Consider the following 18,029-nt stretch of genomic DNA (forward strand, 5'->3'; position numbering starts at 1 on the left):
CACTGAACTGGCACACCACAACTAGAGATCATGAGCCTCAATGAAAGATCCCACGTGCCGCAACTGAGACTAAATGCAAATTAACACATAAAAAAGTAAAAGTAACTGAGCCTTCTTTCCTTTTACTCTAATTACACTGTATTCCTATAGACCCCTATTGTTCTTAAATGCATCCCACCCGCCTCCCGAAAAGAAATTATCAAGTGGAGGACAAGGCTGTAATTTAATTTGATTTCATAGTGTGCAAACACCTAACATAGGTAGTTTTAAACTATGAACATACCAAATTTCCTAATGTATCAAAGACATTTATTAAATCCAGGATGTAGCCAAGCAAATGTCAAGAACTTTTCTTTTAAAATAAAAATTAAAAACAGTCTTCCACATAGTCCCTAAATAGGAAACTTTCTGGCTATTTTAACTGCTGGGTAACTTTCTGTTATTTTCACTTATGGGATTAGGTTTTGTCTTCATTCATTCACTCATAAATTCATCACAGATTTACTGCCAGCCTACTGTAATTCAGGCACTGTTTCATGTGTTAGGGATAAAATAGAGAATATAACAGATAAAAATCTGCCTTCATGGAGTTTTTATTTCGGTGGGAAAATATGGACAATTAACAAGAAAAGTAAATCACATAGTATGTTAGAGGGGTAAGTGTCAGGAAGAGGATAAGAAAAGTTAAGGAGGTGGTAGTGAAAGAGTCATGTGTAAGTTGAGGAGACAGCAAGTGCAAAGGTCCTGAGGCAGAGTGCACCTCGCCCTGGAGGAACATCAGTATAACTGAGCAACAAGCAAGACAGAAGCAAGAGAGGAGTTCAGAAGAGTAACCAGGGCCCGACACACAGTCTCACCAGCCTCTGTAAGGCTTGGTCTTTACTTTGAGTGGAGTTAAGAAATCACTTAGCACTTCAGAAAAAACATGATAACTTAGTACAGTGTAACAGGATCACAAATCAACAATATAATTATATAGCTGCTGTTTGGAGAAGAGACCTATAGGCACAGAGGCAGATGCAGGGAGCTGAGCTGGGAAGCACAGGGGACAATGCCCCTCCATGCTGACAGAATGGCAGCAGCAAAGCAGCTCTATTCTGAAGGTACAGGCAACAGGCTTTGCACCAAATTGGAAGTAGGTTATGGGAGACAGAGAAATGTGAGGAATGGCTCCAAGGGTTTTAATCTTCAAGACTGGAAAATGCAGTCATTATTTGCTGAGGAAATGAAGAGATTGTGAGAGAAGCTGATTTGAGTGGGAGAGAAGGGAGTGATCAGAAGTCACCTTTTGGACAGGTTAACTTTGAGATGCTGGCTGCTGCTGCTACGTCGCCTCAGTCATGTCCAACTCTATGTGACCCCATAGACGGCAGCCCGCCAGGCTCCTCTGTCCCTGGGATTCTCCAAGCAAGAACACTGGAGTGGGTTGCCATTTCCTTCTCCAATGCATGAAAGCGAAAAGTGAAAGTGAAGCTGCTCAGTCGTACCCACTCTTAGCAACCCCATGGACTGCAGCCTACCAGGCTCCTTTGTCCATGAGATTTTCCAGGCAAGAGTACTGGAGTGGGGTGCCATTGCCTTCTCCTGAGATGCTGGCTAGATACCAGAAATGAAGTTGGAGATCCTTGTGTGATGCTCAAGGAAAGGTCCAGTCTACAGATAGAAACCTAGAGATCATCAGATGCAGATGATGTATTTAAAGCCACAAAACTAGAAGCAATCAACCTGGGAGTGCAGATCAGGGAGGAGCCCCAAAGATGGAGCCTTCGGACTCCCATCAGTTAGTGACTGGAAGAATAAGAAGTACTCACAAGGAGATCAAGAAGCTCCAGGTGCACTGACTTGATCTCAAATCCCCTGACCCTCTATCACCTCAAAGGGTCTGTGTACGTGATGTTTCCCTGCCTGGGACTCCTCCACCCTGCACCCACCCCCTCCAACAACAACTCTGCCCTGACATTTATCTTGCAGCTGATCAGATGGCAGCTTTCGTCACCTTCTTTGCCACCTTCCCTTGACTGACAGCAATGTGCCCAAACAGATGCCCTTCCGCACAGGATCTCAGAGCAGCACAAGCACAGCCTTCATGGCAGTCACACAGCAATTCTTCATGTATTTATGGGATTATTTGGTGTCTGTCTTACCAGTTAGGGTGTCTGCAAGGACAGGAAAGCAGGTGGGGTCTATTTGTACTCCATCACCAGTGTCTAGAATAGGGCCCTCCATAAAGAATAGGGGAATGAAGGAATCCTTGATCAACATCTCTCTCATCAATTTTCTGTTAAATGAAATAAGACCCTCTTTGTGTGGGTCCCAGGTCAAGGTTTTCAGTTGAAACATCTCCTTTTGTACTTACGCCAACCAAAATAAAATTCCCTTGTGCTCATGTCCTCCCACTTTCTTGGAGCACCTGTCTCTTCTGCCCCCTACCTCCCCTTGGGACCTCAGGGATACACACCCATATTTTCACAACCCATTGTTCTCCCCAGAGAATAAATATTGGCACATAAATTAGTGTACTTATTTGCCCTTACTTACTAAGCTCAAGCCAGAATATTTATTTTTATTCTCAATCTCTATATATTTCCAAAAAGGGTTATATAGTTCAAGTTCCACCATCACTATTATTGAGAAAAAATACCATTTCTAATAGTGATATGAACAACATGAAATGCACTGAGCTATACTGATGTGTCCCCAGTATTTGGAGATAAAAGAAAAAACACTCCCAAACTGGAACTGAAAAAAAAAAATTATAAACACACACTTCAAATATATATGTGTGTACATTTTTCTAAAGAGAAGGTCTGTGGCTCATAGCTTTTACCAGATTCTCAAAGCAGATAACAGCTCCCTAGAAAAGAACGATGACAAAGTGCACTTCCATCCTACAGACTAACACTGAGACTAGAAAGAACACTGAAATCATCATGTATAGACATGAAATAATTTTTAAGAACAAGTTTTAATATCTGCACAGGCTTCCTTGGTGACTCAGTGGTAAAGAACCCACCTGCCAACGCAGGAGACTTGAGAGACATGGGTTTGATCCCTGGGTTGGGAAGGTCCCCTGGAGTAGTAAATGGAAACCCACTCCAGTAAAGCCCCATGGACAGAGGAGCCTGGTAGGCTACACAGTCCATGGGGTCGCAAAGAGTCAGACACAATTTAGTGACTAAACAACAGCAACAATATCTGCACAGTATATTATTTATGTAAATGCATGTATTCTTTATTTCTTCTCCTTACATGTATATACATGGATTTTGAGAGGAGTGTTACCAAATTGAGAAGAAATTTCTCTCCCTAGAGAGAAAGGGAAAGACTGGGATTGAAGATATGATCAAGAGAGACTTTGGTCTTATCTGAAATGGTTTAATTTTTTTTTTCATGGAGAATGTGTTAAGTATTGCTTATATAGTCAAAATTAGCTTTCAAACATGTTAAGGGAATACCTTAATTTAATTGTACTCAAATGGCAAGAGAGTAACAGAGCTCTGTCCTTGCCTCAGACTAAGCAGACCCCAGCTCCAGCCCTCTTGGCTGGACCAGGATCTCTGCTGGGGGTCTCAGGTCATGCCCACATAGACCTCCAGTTCTGTTTATAAAGATACAAACACTCCAAGAGACCTATTGTCCAACTTAAAAGCTTGCACCAGTACACACCTAAAGCCCTGACTGTTTACATGGTGAGTACTGAAAGTAAGCCAGATGTGAAAAATGAGAATTTTTTTTCTATTTTTTTTAAACATAAAAGATAGATATGATAAAAGACATTAATCACCATTTAAGGTAAAAAAAATAATTTTATGAGGCTGCTGTGTTGCAAAAATGTAAATGGAAAACTCTATGACTAAAGAGATTATTTTAAGCAGCAAGTCACTGAACAACTGAAAATTAATTCAGACAAGTGTGAAAATGTAAGGGGAAACGATGAAAATTTCAATGACCTCTAAATACTTTAAGCATTTCTGCAAACAGAAGGATATTCAGGTTTATTACATCTGCTGAGCACTGATTTTCAGTAGAAAACAGTCTGTCTTTTACAATAAACATAGTATAAATTCTAAAAGAATAAGTCCCACCAGATGGAACTGCTAAGACTCCAAAGTGTGTTATATTATAAGCATAATGAAATTATACTTATAATCAAATAGCCAGTTTTCAAATCATCCTTTCTAGTTCAGCAGTTCCAGAAAATCATCCAGAGCAAACTATGTGTGTCTTAGGAGCGAAGTCCAGTACTCAAGAGATCAAAGTCCTAATTCTGGTTACGAACCTAGTTGGCCACACTAGGGACAGCCGAAGACATACCTCACAGAACACATACAGAAGCAGTTCCAGAATAAAGTGTTTAAAATTTCTGAGCACACTGAAAAAATATGCAAAGCGAGCAGGATTACTGAGAAGTCGCCTGTCAGCAAGTCCAAAGGAATAGTCCAGTAAGAGGGTGACTGTATGAGGCATGTATCTGGTGACTGCATTCGGTATTGAGCCCAAGTAGAGTTCTTGCCTCTGGAGCCTGAACACCCTTGTCAAAGGTACCTGGCGTGTCAAGGCTATGGGAATTACACAAACACTCCATGGCAAACAAATGGGGTCAGGGCAAGTGTGGCTTTGGGACTGTCACCAAACTTAACAAATACTAGTTTCGCAACTGTCATTTTTTCAATCTAATGCATAGTACCTGAAAGGGGGAAGGGTCGAGTTATGACAAAAGGCAAAAAGACACCAGGCAAGGTTTATTTTTTATTTTCTGTAATACTGTAAAGCCTTCCGGGATCCTATGAAAGGATAAAACTTATTAAAAACCGGAAGCTCTCTGCAGGGGGTGCTCAGCTGCTATGCACCTGGCACTAACTGCTACAGGTATGTTGTGTTCTATCCCATACCAGTAACACAATCAATATTTTTTTTCAAACCCACAAGCCCAGAAATCCAAGCACTGTGCTCTTAGTCCCCACAATGCCAGTTTAGGTGAGTTGTTGAGTAAATCACCTGTGGATGGCAGGTTCCTTTGTCTCTGGGCACAGATCTCCAGAGGACAGAAAATTAGTTTTTCAAATTGAAACTTCAAGTTTCATTTCAAACCAAGAAAAACCTGAAAACCACGATCATTTAAGTTATTTTGCATACATTAGTGTTCCCCAAGACCTGAAGTGAAAGTGAAGTCACTCAGTCACGTCTGACTCTTTGCGATCCCATGAACGGTAGCCTAACAGGTTCCTCCATCCATGGGATTTTCCAGGCAAGAATACTGGAGTGCGTTGCCAATTTCCTTCTCCAGATCTTTCCGACCCAGGGGTTGAACCCTGATCTTCCACATTGTAGGCAGACACTTTACCATCTGAGCCACCAGGGAAGCTCAAAGAGCAGCGAAAAGTTATGTTCCCTGGAATAATGAAGAAATCCTGTATTTCCAGTGAAGAAAAGATTGATGTACTCTGACAATCAAGTAAAGGAAAATAAGTCTGGCACCATCTGATGACATTAAGGAGCCCAGGCTGTGTTCCTGACACGGGAGAAAACCCCACTTCTACGTGGGGGGGGACCTGCCAACAAAGCCACATTGATACACACATTCACCAAGTCACTGTAATCCAATCAGGGAAGCCCGAGGCAACCTAAACTTTCTCTACTATGTTAAGGCCCAATTAAAAGCCTCTCTTACTCATTCCTAGGTGACGACAACACTCCAGTTAAAACTGTCGCAACACCTTACATGGAGAACCACCTCTTGCCTATGTGGTTGTCCAATGAAACTGAAGGAGACGCATCATAAACAAATGCACTAAGACAAATTTCACACAGACTGAAGGTTTCAACACCTTACAAAACAAACAGAAGTGACTGCAAATTGCTGCTCTTTTAAAGTCTCCCACACACTGGATGCTTCTTACAGTTAACTGATAAGACAAGTTTCATCATCTCAAGAGGCAGTCAGGAGTTGGCAACAGAGATAAGTCGTTTTCACAGCATAGGACAATCAACAGCAGCTAACACACAGGTGTGCTCATAAGCACCCCTTCCCAAGTAGAAAGTCAAGATAGATCCAAATAGAGAGCTAACCGCTTTGCCAGAAAACCCTTTGTTCTACTCCCTTTCTGGAATCAAGGCCCCACTCAGAGAAGAGTTTTGTGTTAAAGACTGGATGGGGACAACCTTACTTATTTGGTATTATTAAAAATTAAGCATGGAAAGATGATGCAAAAAAATACAAAAAGTCGAAGTGCTCCAAAACCTACCTTAAACACTGCAGCCCCTTTACCAGAAGAAATCAGGGCACAATATCAGACCGAGATAATGGAGGTGCTGACTGCTTATGGAAAATATCCTGACATTTTTCATAATTCACGAAGCCTCTTTTCTTTAGGGTCCTAACTGCCACCTGGATATTTACTAACTACTAGAATTTTTAAAAAGTAACAGCTGCTTTTTGTTGTTAAAAGTATCCAGTTTTTAAAAAAGCCTAAGTGGACTGCCACTTTTTAGTGGACAGGAAACCCATGTGGGAAGGACAGAATACAACTTCAGGACAGTAATGACACCTGGGGAGGCAGGAAGGAGAAAAGGACTGGAGAGGAGGATGGTTAACAGGATCTGCCTTAAAAACTAGAGGCCTGAATATTAAAATGTTAACATCTGTTCAAGCTGGTACCTGTGTGGCAGGTACATGGAGATCTATTACACAGACTTACATGTTAGTTTATCTGCACGCTTGCCCTCTTGCCTTTCAAGATGGCCCACACTCTTGTCCATGGAGTGTGTTTCTCTCTAAATAAATCCACGTCTTACCTATCACTCAGTCTCTTACTGAATTCCTTCTGCCACAAGACATTGAGAGCTTCAATAAATCCTGAGACGAGGCATGATCTCAGTTAAAAGACCATGAGTTCAAGTTCCAGATCTGGGATTTAGCTACGGTCAAGTCCTGGACTATAGGTTCAAGGCCCAATTTGAATTACATGGTTTCAGAGGGTACATTACAGATGAAACGACTTAAGAAATATGATTAAGTAATCACAATGTACGACCTTATGCAGATTCCCATTTAAATAAATCTTAAAAAAATATGAAAATTGAGAAAATGTGAATACTGACTGGGCACTGGATGGTATTAAGAATTTTTTCTGAATTTTTAGTTGTAGCAATTTTGATTATTTTTTATTTTAAAAATCTGTATTTCTCTGAGATATATAATGAAATATTATTTACAGATAATTTTTCTGCATACTTGAAGTTGTTGTTGTTCAGTCACTAAGTTGTGTCTGACTCTTTACAACCCCAGGGACTATAGCCTCCAGGCTCCTCTGTCCATGGGATTTCCCAGGCAAGAATACTAGAGTGGGTTGCCATTTCCTTCTCCAAGGGATCTTTTTGGACCAGGAATCAAACCCACATTTCCTGCACTGGCAGGTGGATTTTTTTACACTGAGCCACCAGGGAAGCCCCGAGCTTGAATTTAAAAAAAAAAAAAAAAACTTAAAGTGTTTAAAAGTGAAACAGAGACACAGAAGGGCCAAAGAAAACGCAGGCTGGAGCCCAAGTGATGCAAAGGGCAAAGTCCAATCATGATGCTTTGGTTAAATGTAATTGCCAAGCAACACAATAAAAACATACAAGCCCTGGGAACATTCAAATCCAAGATAACACAGTTCTGCAGTCAGAATCTACATTTTATCACCAGATAGTCTTCTAATATCAATTTTGTTAACAAAAGGCACAACAGTACATTGATCCTTTGCCAAATAAAATGCATGCCCATATTTGAAGTACTGAAAGTTTGAAAGATACAAAGTGTTATTTAAATTTCCATATGTTAATCTAAATGAAAGCCAAACTCCAGGAAGCATAAATATGGCAGCCTGACTTTCGGTACTAAAGCTAAGTTGGAGAAGTGTGTAAGTGACAGAGAAGTACATGTTTTTATTGAGTATTCAGAGATAAACAGCAAGATTTAGGCCTGGGCTAACAAATACAGCTGCTGCCCTAGAGAGAAAACTCAAAAAATTCAGTTTTCTTCTCGAGTATCCCCTACCAAATGGGCTACACCAACAATAGAATGACAGTCATCTAGGGTCAACTTGGCCTGTTACGTTGCCAACAAAGGTCCATCTAGTCAAAGTTTTGGTTTTTCCAGCAGTAATGTATGGATGTGAGACTTGGACTATAAAGAAAGCTGAGTGCCGAAGAACTGATGCTTTTGAACTGTGGTGTTGGAGGAGTCTCTTGAGAGTCCCTTGGACTGCAAGGAGATCAAACCAGTCCATCCTAAAAGAAATCAGACCTGCATATTCATTGGAAGGACTGATGCTGAAGCTGATACTCCAATACTTTAACAACCTGCTGCAAAGAACTGACTCACTGGAAAAGTCCCTGATGTTGGGACAGACTGAAGGCAGGAGGAGGGGATGACAGAGGATGAGATGGTTGGATGGCATCACCAACTTGATGGACATGAGTTTGAGTAAGCTCCGGGAGTTGGTGATAGACAGGGAAGCCTGGTGTGCTACAGTCCATGGGGTCAAAAAGAGTCAGACACGACTGAGTGACTGAACTGAACTGGCCTGTGTGGGGGCCTCCCAGGTGACACTAGTGGTAAAAAATCTGCCTGCCAAAGCAGGAGACACAAGAGACACAGGTCTGATCTCTGGGTCAGGAAGATCCCCTGGAAGAGGGCAGGGCAACTCACTCCAGTATTCTTGCCTGGAGAATCCTATGAATAGAGAAGCCTGGTGGGCTACATACAGTCCATGGGGTCGCAAAGAGTCGGACACGACTGAGCAACTACTGGCCCAGAGATAGTCTTGGGCTCATGAAACATTTTTTAAAACTTAAATTAGGATGATACTTGAAGGGACTTCCCTGGTGGTCCAATGGCTAAGATTCTACGCTCCGCATGAAGGAGCTGGAGTTTGATCCCTGGTCAGAGAACTAGATCCCACATGCCGCAACTAAAGATCCTGCATGCTGCAACAAAGATTGAAGATCGTGTGCCACAAGTAAGACCTGGCACAGCCAAATAAACAAACATTAAAGAAGACAAACAAACGGGATTTTACTGTTGTTGTTCACTCACTGAGTTGTGTCCAACTTTTTGGGACCCCATGGACTGCAGCACACTAGACTTCCTGTCCCTCAATATCTCCCGGAGTTTGCTCAAACTCAAAAGTCTGACTTTCTGTATTCTCTTTTCTAAATATCAGAAAATATTGCAACACTGAACTGGTTTGAACTAAGCGGCAGCTGTTCAACTTATACAAGGCCTGTGGATCACATTTCCCGCCACTGCCCATCACCCACCCTCACCAGCATCACTTATAACACTACTTGGCCTGCCTCCCTGTGGGCATTTTAATCTGTGGTGTAACACTAAGGATGTCACTCCATGGTGTGACACTGTTAATACATAACTTCCCCTTAGCACAAAATTAGGGGGTAGAAGGGAGAAAAGGTTTGATTTTTTGAATTCTGAATTCCAATGCAGTGCAGAGAGGGGAGGAAAAACTTGAGCCAGATGTCATCTCCATAATCAACATACACGCATTTCCATGGTCAAGTTTACAAGTGCTTCTTCACTTACGCTGACGGTACACTTAGGGAAGTACACTTACGTACTTCCCTAAGTACGTGAGATTCCTCATTCTGGACTACGCTCATTTCGGCTTAAGAGAGAATCACTTCTGCTTCCATGTTGCTAAATGACTCACAGAGGTGCACTAGCTTGTTTTTCATGCAACATTCCCACCACCCAAGCCAGTTATGGGAACTCTTTCCTACCTACAAACGCTGTACCCAAACTCACATCACATAAACTAAGCGTCACACTGTGACACTGTTAAGCCAGGAGGAAAAGAAATTATGGCTAAACACTAAAGCGGTTTGATGCAGAGAGGAGAATTTACTCAATACAAAAGTAAGTATCAGACACTGGCCCACAAAAGATGCACATGTAGAGACAGGACAGATGCCATTCATTAACCAATTTCAAGAAAATATAAATGTGTCTCTATCAAATGAAATTTCCAAGGAAGAAGTGTAACACATTCCCTGTTTTACATAGGTACTATACATACAAATATCATACATACATATATATTGTTGTCATTCAGTCGCTAAGTCATGTCCAACTCTTTATGACCCCAGTGGACTGTAACCCGCCAGGCTCCCCTGTTCATTTTTCAGGCAAGAATACTGGAGTGGATTGCCATTTCCTTCTCCAAGGGATCTTCCCGGATCAGGGATGGAACCTGAGCCTCCTGCATTGGCAGGTTCATTCTTTACCACTGAGCCACCAAGGAAGCCCCCAAACATATGCGCACACAGCCATAATTATGATACAGTTTAGATATATTAAGAGATATTAAGCTATCCCTTAATGTAGATATATTAAGCTACCACTACATACACACTATATAAAAAACAAGAAAATATGCTGAGAAAGAACAGTTTCCAGAGTCCATAGTACATCAGTCTTAAAGCACTTTATTTTATAAAAACATGATAAATTTTCCTGATCAGAATTGTCAAAGCTCACTTTCTCACTGCAGAGTTTCAAGAAATATTTCACAATCTAAAAGGAAGAATCTTTCTCCTTAGAGTTACAGGATCACTGGTAAAAAAAAAAAATTAAAACCACAACCAGGTATAATTTCCACAACTTGGTCTCTTTACTCCCACAGATAGAAAAACATAAGGTACACACTCACCGCAGACAGCTGGCTCCACGTGGACCTCAGAGGCTTGTGGTGAATCACAATTTTTTCATCGGATTTCTGTTCTTTTGGCTCTGACTCCTCATCGGAGTCGATGTCAAGGGCCTTTTCTTTGTAGTTCTGATACAGGACAGCGTTTTCTGCAAAAAAGGAACCAAACCCTACACATCACTAATTGTCACCACCCCCCATCATGTTGCTACTTGTTCTAAAGAAACCCAATATTTATATAATGTTTGGCCTCCAGTTTAATAAACAAGAGATAAATGGATTTCTTCATGAAGAGTCATGATCAAAAATTTATTTTCTCACTCATACAGCTCTATCCCCCCATTCATCTGCAGGGGACAGGGAAGTGCCTGTACATCAAATGCCAACTGAAGCAAAGTTTCCATGACTCTGTCTACCACTCATGAAGGTCATGTCTATTACCTAATTGTTTTTTAGGTTAAATTGAATTTACACCCTTTTATTTTTCAATTTAACAAATATTTATAGTACATCTACAATGTGCCAAGGGCTGGGAGTAAATAGAAAATAAAAGACACTTTCCGTGCCCTCGTGAGCCAAAAATTTAATTAGAAATATAGTAAAAGTCAGTCATTCATGAATTCATTCAACTGATACTTAGAAAATGTCTACTAGACGCCAGTAAATGCTAGGTGCTGTGGATACAACAAAGAACAACAACAAAAAAAGAGAAAAATCTCATTCTTCAAGGAGCTGACATTAGAGTGATGAAAGAAAGAAAATAAATAAACAAGCAACTTTTATAATATGGCATATGCTGAAAAGTAACATGGCGAAAAATCAAACAGAGAAAGGGTGTTATAAAGGGTGACATGTAGATTTTAAACAGGGTAGTTTAGGAAGGTCTCATAGAGGTGACATTGAAGCAAAGATCTAAAAGAGGTTAAGGAAAGAAACCATCTCTACAACTGGCAACAACAGAGACATCAGCAAACAGAGACAACAGCAAGTACAAAGGCCCCGGGGCAGGAGTCTGCTTGGTGTGTCTTACGATTTGTACAACGATCAGCAAGGAGGCCTGTGTGGCTGGAATAAGTTAAGGGAGGGGAGGAAGTATAGGAGATGGGGGTTGGGATGACTAAAGGGCTGACCATATAGGGTCTTGCCTCAATGCCATTGAAAGGACTTTTGTTTTTTACTCTAAGTAAGACAGCAAGTCATTTTAAGGTTGAGGACACAATGATCTGGCACAAATACATATCTACAAACCAAAAGATTTATACACAAGTACTCTGAGAACAGACTGTCAGCAGGACATGATTTAGTCTGGGGGTCAGAGAGGTGTTAATGAAGAAAATCTTAAGATCTGAAAGCTGAGAAACCACGGAGCTACAGGAAAAAACCACCTCCAAAAGCAAGAGGAAATAAATTACCTTAGAAGAACAAAAGAGGTCACGAACTGGAGTGCAGGTGTCAATCAGACAAAGGGTGTAAGGTGAGTTTAGGGAGAAGAGCCAGACAGTTCAAACCAGACAGAACTGGGTTTTATCCTGAGCCCAAAAGCCAGAGTTTCTTTCATACTGTAAAAGTTGTATTTTATCCCGACTGCAATGAAAATCCACTGAAAGACATTTTTAGATTGGAAGAGCAAAACATTGACTAGTTAAGGAACTAATTAGGGTGCTCTTGAAGTGGTCAGTGAAAAGCAGTGGAGACTTGAGGGGGTCGGACTGGATACAGGGGTCAGACTGGCTGTGGTGGTCAGGATATTTTCTAGCTCTGTTAAGTCCCACAACTGAAGTGGAAGAAGGGAACTCCAGATGAGATTCAGCTTTAGTGGAAAGATTATGAGTTTGGTTTTGGAACATACTGAGTTTGAAATGCTTTTCCCATCTACTGAAGCCAGCAAACATCTGCCTCATTTCTCATCAATTATGGTATGTTCTGTATGCATCATCACTAAATACTGAGAGTTCATGCAAGATTTTACTGTTCTTGATTGGTCTGCATATGAAAGCAGATTGTAAGGGTATAGATCTCTGCAGAACCCTTTAAAGTACTTAATGTGTGACATAAAATGCATTTGGACATTGTTGATATGATGTCTCATTCATCTCACAACAATGTAGGCAATTATTAGCTTCATTTTACACAGGATAAAACAGGCTCAGTGAAGTTGAGAGGCTTGTTTAATGTCACTCAACTGATGACTAGAAGCAGCAGGACAGAAACTCAGGTCTCCGGTTCCAATATCACAGGATCTTACCACTCAACCACACAGCTTCCTGACTTACATTCTTGTTAGTCATCAACTGCTAAGACTCCTGCATTCCTCATGTACATATATGTGAAAAAGAATGTCTAGGTCATCATATTTAAGAAGAGAGGAGAGGGTGCACAGAAACAGCTCCTTGTAAAAGGAAACAGCATAAAACTAGTTATAATGAAGGTCTGTCCTCAGACTTCAAAAAAGCTCAACATTTTTAACTATTTGAAGCAAAGGTCTCAAAACTAATGCCAAATTCCAGAAGATGCAAAACATCTCTCATGATTGATATTAGATAGATGCTCTGTTCACTTCACAGTCATAACAGGGTACAAGAGAAAGCAAAGTGCGTGAGAACCAGGTGTCTGTCCTGGTCCTGGCTGTGCGACAGTGGATAAGGTACTAAGCCTCTTTGAGATTTCCAGATTCCTCGGTTATAAAATCTGGACGATGACTTTATCCCAGCCAGCAAAAATACTCTATCTGGGTTTCTTCCCCATAGAAAACATTTTTCTAAGATGAATACAATAAGTACATTTTTATAAACTGGTCATATTTAAATGATAAAATGGGAACTGATTTTTATAAGAATGATATGGGGAAATGTTTTGTAATCAGCCAAGTTGATATAACTTTGGGTGGTTTTACCTTTGATTTACTTACAGAGGGGCATACCCTTCTTCACTGTTCTTTTAAAGGCAGGAAAATCTTACCATTTCAAAGAATGACAGGAAGTAACTACCCTCACCTCCACCACACTCCCCCAGCTCTACAAGCTCTTCTGGTCCATTGACACTGGATCCATTTACACAAAGTCCCCTAATCTGATTAGGGTCTGAACACCTGGTGAAAGCAGCTTTTTTTTCCATCCTTCACAAAAACACTATATGAGGTTGAAACTCTTAGCAGTAGGGTTCTGTTAATGAAGTGAGTTCAATTTCCTCCAAATTGAAACTTGGTTATGAAACCATATTAATGATATTAAAATGTAGAAATATGGGGATAAGAACATTAAGTCAAAGGATATATGACCTAAGGAAATACGGACATAAGATCTACATGCCAAACCTTCAGAATTTTAAATTGAAGAGCTAGAGTTTATCCTTAATCTTTCTTCATTTTTTGAGGGAGGTGGGGATGGAGCCAGAGTAGAGGAGAATTAAAAATCCCAGAACACTGGTCTGACAAAGTCATCGGCTTACAAAGAATGCCATTAATTTTATTCACTGCTGGTATTACTGGATGAAAATTTAGCTTAGTGCAGAGCTTTGTGCTGTATAATTTGAGAAGTTGTACATTTTTCTCATCTTGTGTTTTTGTTACTTCAGTTGGATTTCAACTTATAATTGATATTCCACATTGAAACAGCAATAAAAGTCTGGAAAATCAAATGCTTACCTTCCCCATCAAATGTTCCTTGTCCTTTCAGCATTTTTTTCTAAGAAACAAGAAAAGCAAAAAGAAGAAAAGCAAAGCAAACTATGTATGAATGAGCCAAACAGAAAATACAGCTATTTCAAGAAAAAGTACTTTTTTTGTGGTCACATTCATTAGATTTCCAACAGCATGCACAGATGATCCCTGGAGCAGTCATATGACTACTACCACTCACTAAAAAGATGAAATAAAATGTACAATATCCCCCATGCTCAGCCAATACAGCTTGAGAATCCTCAAATGACCAATAGTTTTTAGCTTATTACTGATGATTCACCATCACTGTTAAATTGAACTCTGCTATACTTGCAGAGTTGGAGGGGTGGGGAAGCACATAAAATGTTATGTAATTTCTTTATTTAGAAATTAGTTTGCTTAGTCGCTCAGTCATGTCCTATTCTTTGTGACCCCATGAGTTGAAGCCCTCCAGGCTCCTCTGTCCAGGGGACTTTTCAGGCAAGAATACTGGAGTTGAGAAGACATTCCCTTCTCCAGGGGATCTTCCCAACCCAGGGACTGAACCCAGGTCTCCTGCATTGCAGGCGGATTCTTTACCATCTGAGCCACCAGGTAAGCCCACTCATGATTCACCACCACTGTTAAATTGAAATTTGTTAAACTTGCAAAGTTGGAGGGGGAAAAAAAATACACATAAAATGTTATGTAATTTAAGGCCATAGGATCTAAAATAAAACAGGCTCACTTGTGTATTACATATGTGACATTTATATAGACTGGTTCCAGCTTTCTGATTAATCAGAAAAAGATGTGGCTGCCAAAATGAATTTCTGCCCTATTGCTGAGATCTGTCTTGTGTCTGGAGAAGGCAGCACATGCACACTCCAAAATCTCCTTCCCTAGTCTTCCCTATTTCTTCATGTCATATTTGGTAATATTTTAAGGAGTGCAACTCCTAGGTCTTTATCTGGGAGCAACGCCACACCATTCACTCCAACCTGAAGTTTCAAGCTACCAACTTGTTAAATGCACTCAAGGGTCAAGTGGGCACAAAATGGGAATGAGATGCAACCAAAGCCACTGGTGAAAGAAGCCAGAAAGAACAAAGATGACTACTATGTCTTTTGTGATTCTGGCAATTGACTTTTACGATTCACATTTTACCTGGACGGTATTTAGTATGTGGTCATTACGGAAAGGAAAAATATTTCAGTAATTAAATCACTAATGTAAGTACTTAAAATAATCAACCGGCTGAAAGGAAATCAGTGTTTTCCTGTATCAGCTGTGGTGAATCAGCAACCAGTAATAGACACTTCTAAACAAGCACCACACTGGCGTGACCACTTAATCAAGAGTGCAGATCCACGCCTGCTTGCCACCCCCTTTGCAGCTACCTGTATTAAAAGTGTTCAAGATTCACTCCACCAATACCTAATTTGCTGGGTTTTTTCTCCTACTTGTTCCCCACATTTTGCCAAACTTAGAAAATGAATACAGTGATAAGAGTTTCAGTTCCTCCCATGAAACTGCATTAACTTGGGCTGTGCCTACCAGCAATAAAATGGCCAAGAGATAGATTGCAGGGGTCTGATCAACAAACAATAAAATTAAAAAAGAACAATAACCTTTGGTTCCCTCTGTGCCCCTCCTCCCCACCCCAAACATCTTCACTGGCGGCTTAATGCCTGCCTAACATGCGACACTCTTGCCCACTTTTACCTTTATCCTTCCCAGGCTGGAAAACTTCTCCTTGTCTTCCATCACTGCTTTCAGAACCGGCTGGGACATCCTGTTCTTCTTCTTCGAGGTGCCAGGACTGTCAAAATCAACGCCACTGACCACCGCCCTGCGATAGGAGGTGGACCGCAAGCCTCTCCGCAGAGACCCGGGGCTGTCCAAGTCGTGCTCCGCCTCGCCCTCGTCCTCTGCTGGGCCCAGGGGGGCCCCAAGGCCCTCCACCATGCTGCGCACCTTGAGCAGTCTCTTGTGAGGTTCCACGTTCAGACTGTTGGATTTACTAATTTTAATTTCCGAGGCCAAGCTCTTCGGAATGATCTGCTGTTTTCCCACTTTGAGGGCGGCGGGGCTGTTTGTGCTCAAAACCACCGAAGGATTCTCCAGGAGTTCGTTTTCCGGTGAGGGCAGCCTTTGGAGCGGCAGTTTTTGTTCCAAAGACCTTTTGGGGAGCGAAGGAGAGAGTCTCGAGGGTCCTCGTTCAGGGTCCTTAGCCATACTGCCGGAGAGCGAACCGGCGCCTTGGGAGGAGATATTAGGGGAAAGCCCATTTGCAGCCGGCGAAGGCAGGGGGCTGGTGGGGAATCCGGTCTTGTCCCCCTCGGGGCTGCAGGGGGAGGGCGCTCGAGGAGTCCGCGGGGGGTGCAGCTGCTGAGGCGCTGGCTTGGTCACTGTGCCGTTCGCTGGGGACTTGGGGGAGCCGCCTGACGCCACTCTGGGTACTTGGGGTGACTTAGGCCGTCGAAGCCGAGGAGAGACAGCCCTGTACTCCTGGGAGACGGTCCTCCCATTGGTCACCGCCCTCCGATGGGCGCATAGAAGCAGGGGGCTCCTCTGGACCGTCCTGCCGTCTGAGGCGCCGGGCACTTCGGCCAGAGTCTGCGCCGCAGGGAGCGTCTCTCGGTCCTCCACCGGGAAATCCGTGATCAGCAACCCGCTGGGGCTCTGATAGGACTGGGGCCTCGGCTTGCTCCGGCCCAGGAGCTGGAGCTGAGGGGTTGAACGCCTCCGCCACAAAGGGGTTAAGCTGTTGCTGGAAAAATCCACTTCGCTCTCGGTGTCCATAGCGGAGCCTCGGGGGTCAGCCCCCGGGGGGGTGGGGGACAGCACCTAGTCAGTCTTGCCTAAAGAGGAAAGAAGTCATGGAGCTTGGTCTCCGGACTACCAGGCACGCCTTGCAGACGCGCGCGCTCTGAGCCCGGGGATCACCCGGCTGCCGAGGGACACAACTGCGTTCAATTACCCACCCTTTCTGGGGCAAAAACTGCGCCCACCGCGGCGAGGGGTCCAGTACAGAAACCTGGGTCGCGCCCAGGCGAATTAATCCAATCACCTCCACGCCTCTCTCGCGGCCCAAGACCACCCGCACAGAAACAGACCGCCACCAAATCGCCGGTGCAAACTGATGCACAGGAAACTTGGGACGAGTTCAGCTTTCTTGGGAAACTTGTCGCGGGACGCTCCCCTCCGCCGCCATCCAGCGGCCCGCCCCCGTCGTAGGTCCCCTAGAGCTCCAGCAGCCCGTCTCCCAGGCGGATTTACCTTCAGGGCTTGTAGCGCCCGGGGCCGACGAGCACCCCAGCCCAGTGGGTGGCCCGGGTCCCGGACCGAATCTTTGCAGCCGGAGCTCTGGAGAGCTCAGCAGCGGACCCAGCGTCGGCTCCGCCCCCAAGCTTGATCCCGCCTACGGCATTGGCCACGCCCCGGCCCGCCTCAGTCGCTGCCTTCTGGGAGCCGCTGCCTTCCCGCCCTGGTCTCTCGTTAAAACACTCAAGCGCACCTGGGCTGTGTGCCGAGCTCCGGGTTCCCGGCCACGAGATGCGGGAAGGGGGCGGCGTGGGAGCTGCGGGCGCGCAAGGCTGTTGCTCGGAGCACAGCGTGGGAACAAACGTAGGAGCCCTGCCAGAATGTAATTTGCGAAGTCCTGGGCCCCCCGGGGGATCTCC

General features: G+C 43.1%; 1 protein-coding gene across 3 annotated transcripts in view; it reads right to left on the reverse strand.

Moving 5' to 3' along the window:
* The window catches only part of ARHGEF26 (Rho guanine nucleotide exchange factor 26), a 148,760-nt gene extending 131,046 nt beyond the window's left edge, over positions 1 to 17,714 (reverse strand). For 2 of the 3 annotated variants that reach the window (XM_059885047.1, XM_005201797.5), the window contains exons 1-4: positions 17,626 to 17,714; positions 16,069 to 17,207; positions 14,350 to 14,389; positions 10,710 to 10,855 (exon numbers count right to left, since the gene is read on the reverse strand). In XM_059885047.1, the coding sequence (XP_059741030.1) occupies positions 10,710 to 10,855; positions 14,350 to 14,389; positions 16,069 to 17,148 (1,266 nt within the window). In that variant the 5' untranslated portion in view covers positions 17,149 to 17,207; positions 17,626 to 17,714. Of the gene's footprint in view, positions 1 to 10,709; positions 10,856 to 14,349; positions 14,390 to 16,068; positions 17,208 to 17,625 lie in introns of those variants that run through there. The other variant, NM_001205989.1, reaches the window with a different exon arrangement.
* Between the last annotated feature and the right edge of the window lie 315 nt (positions 17,715 to 18,029).

The sequence above is a fragment of the Bos taurus genome, chromosome 1 (assembly GCF_002263795.3).
Source record: "Bos taurus isolate L1 Dominette 01449 registration number 42190680 breed Hereford chromosome 1, ARS-UCD2.0, whole genome shotgun sequence".
Classification (NCBI taxonomy): Eukaryota; Metazoa; Chordata; class Mammalia; order Artiodactyla; family Bovidae; genus Bos; species Bos taurus.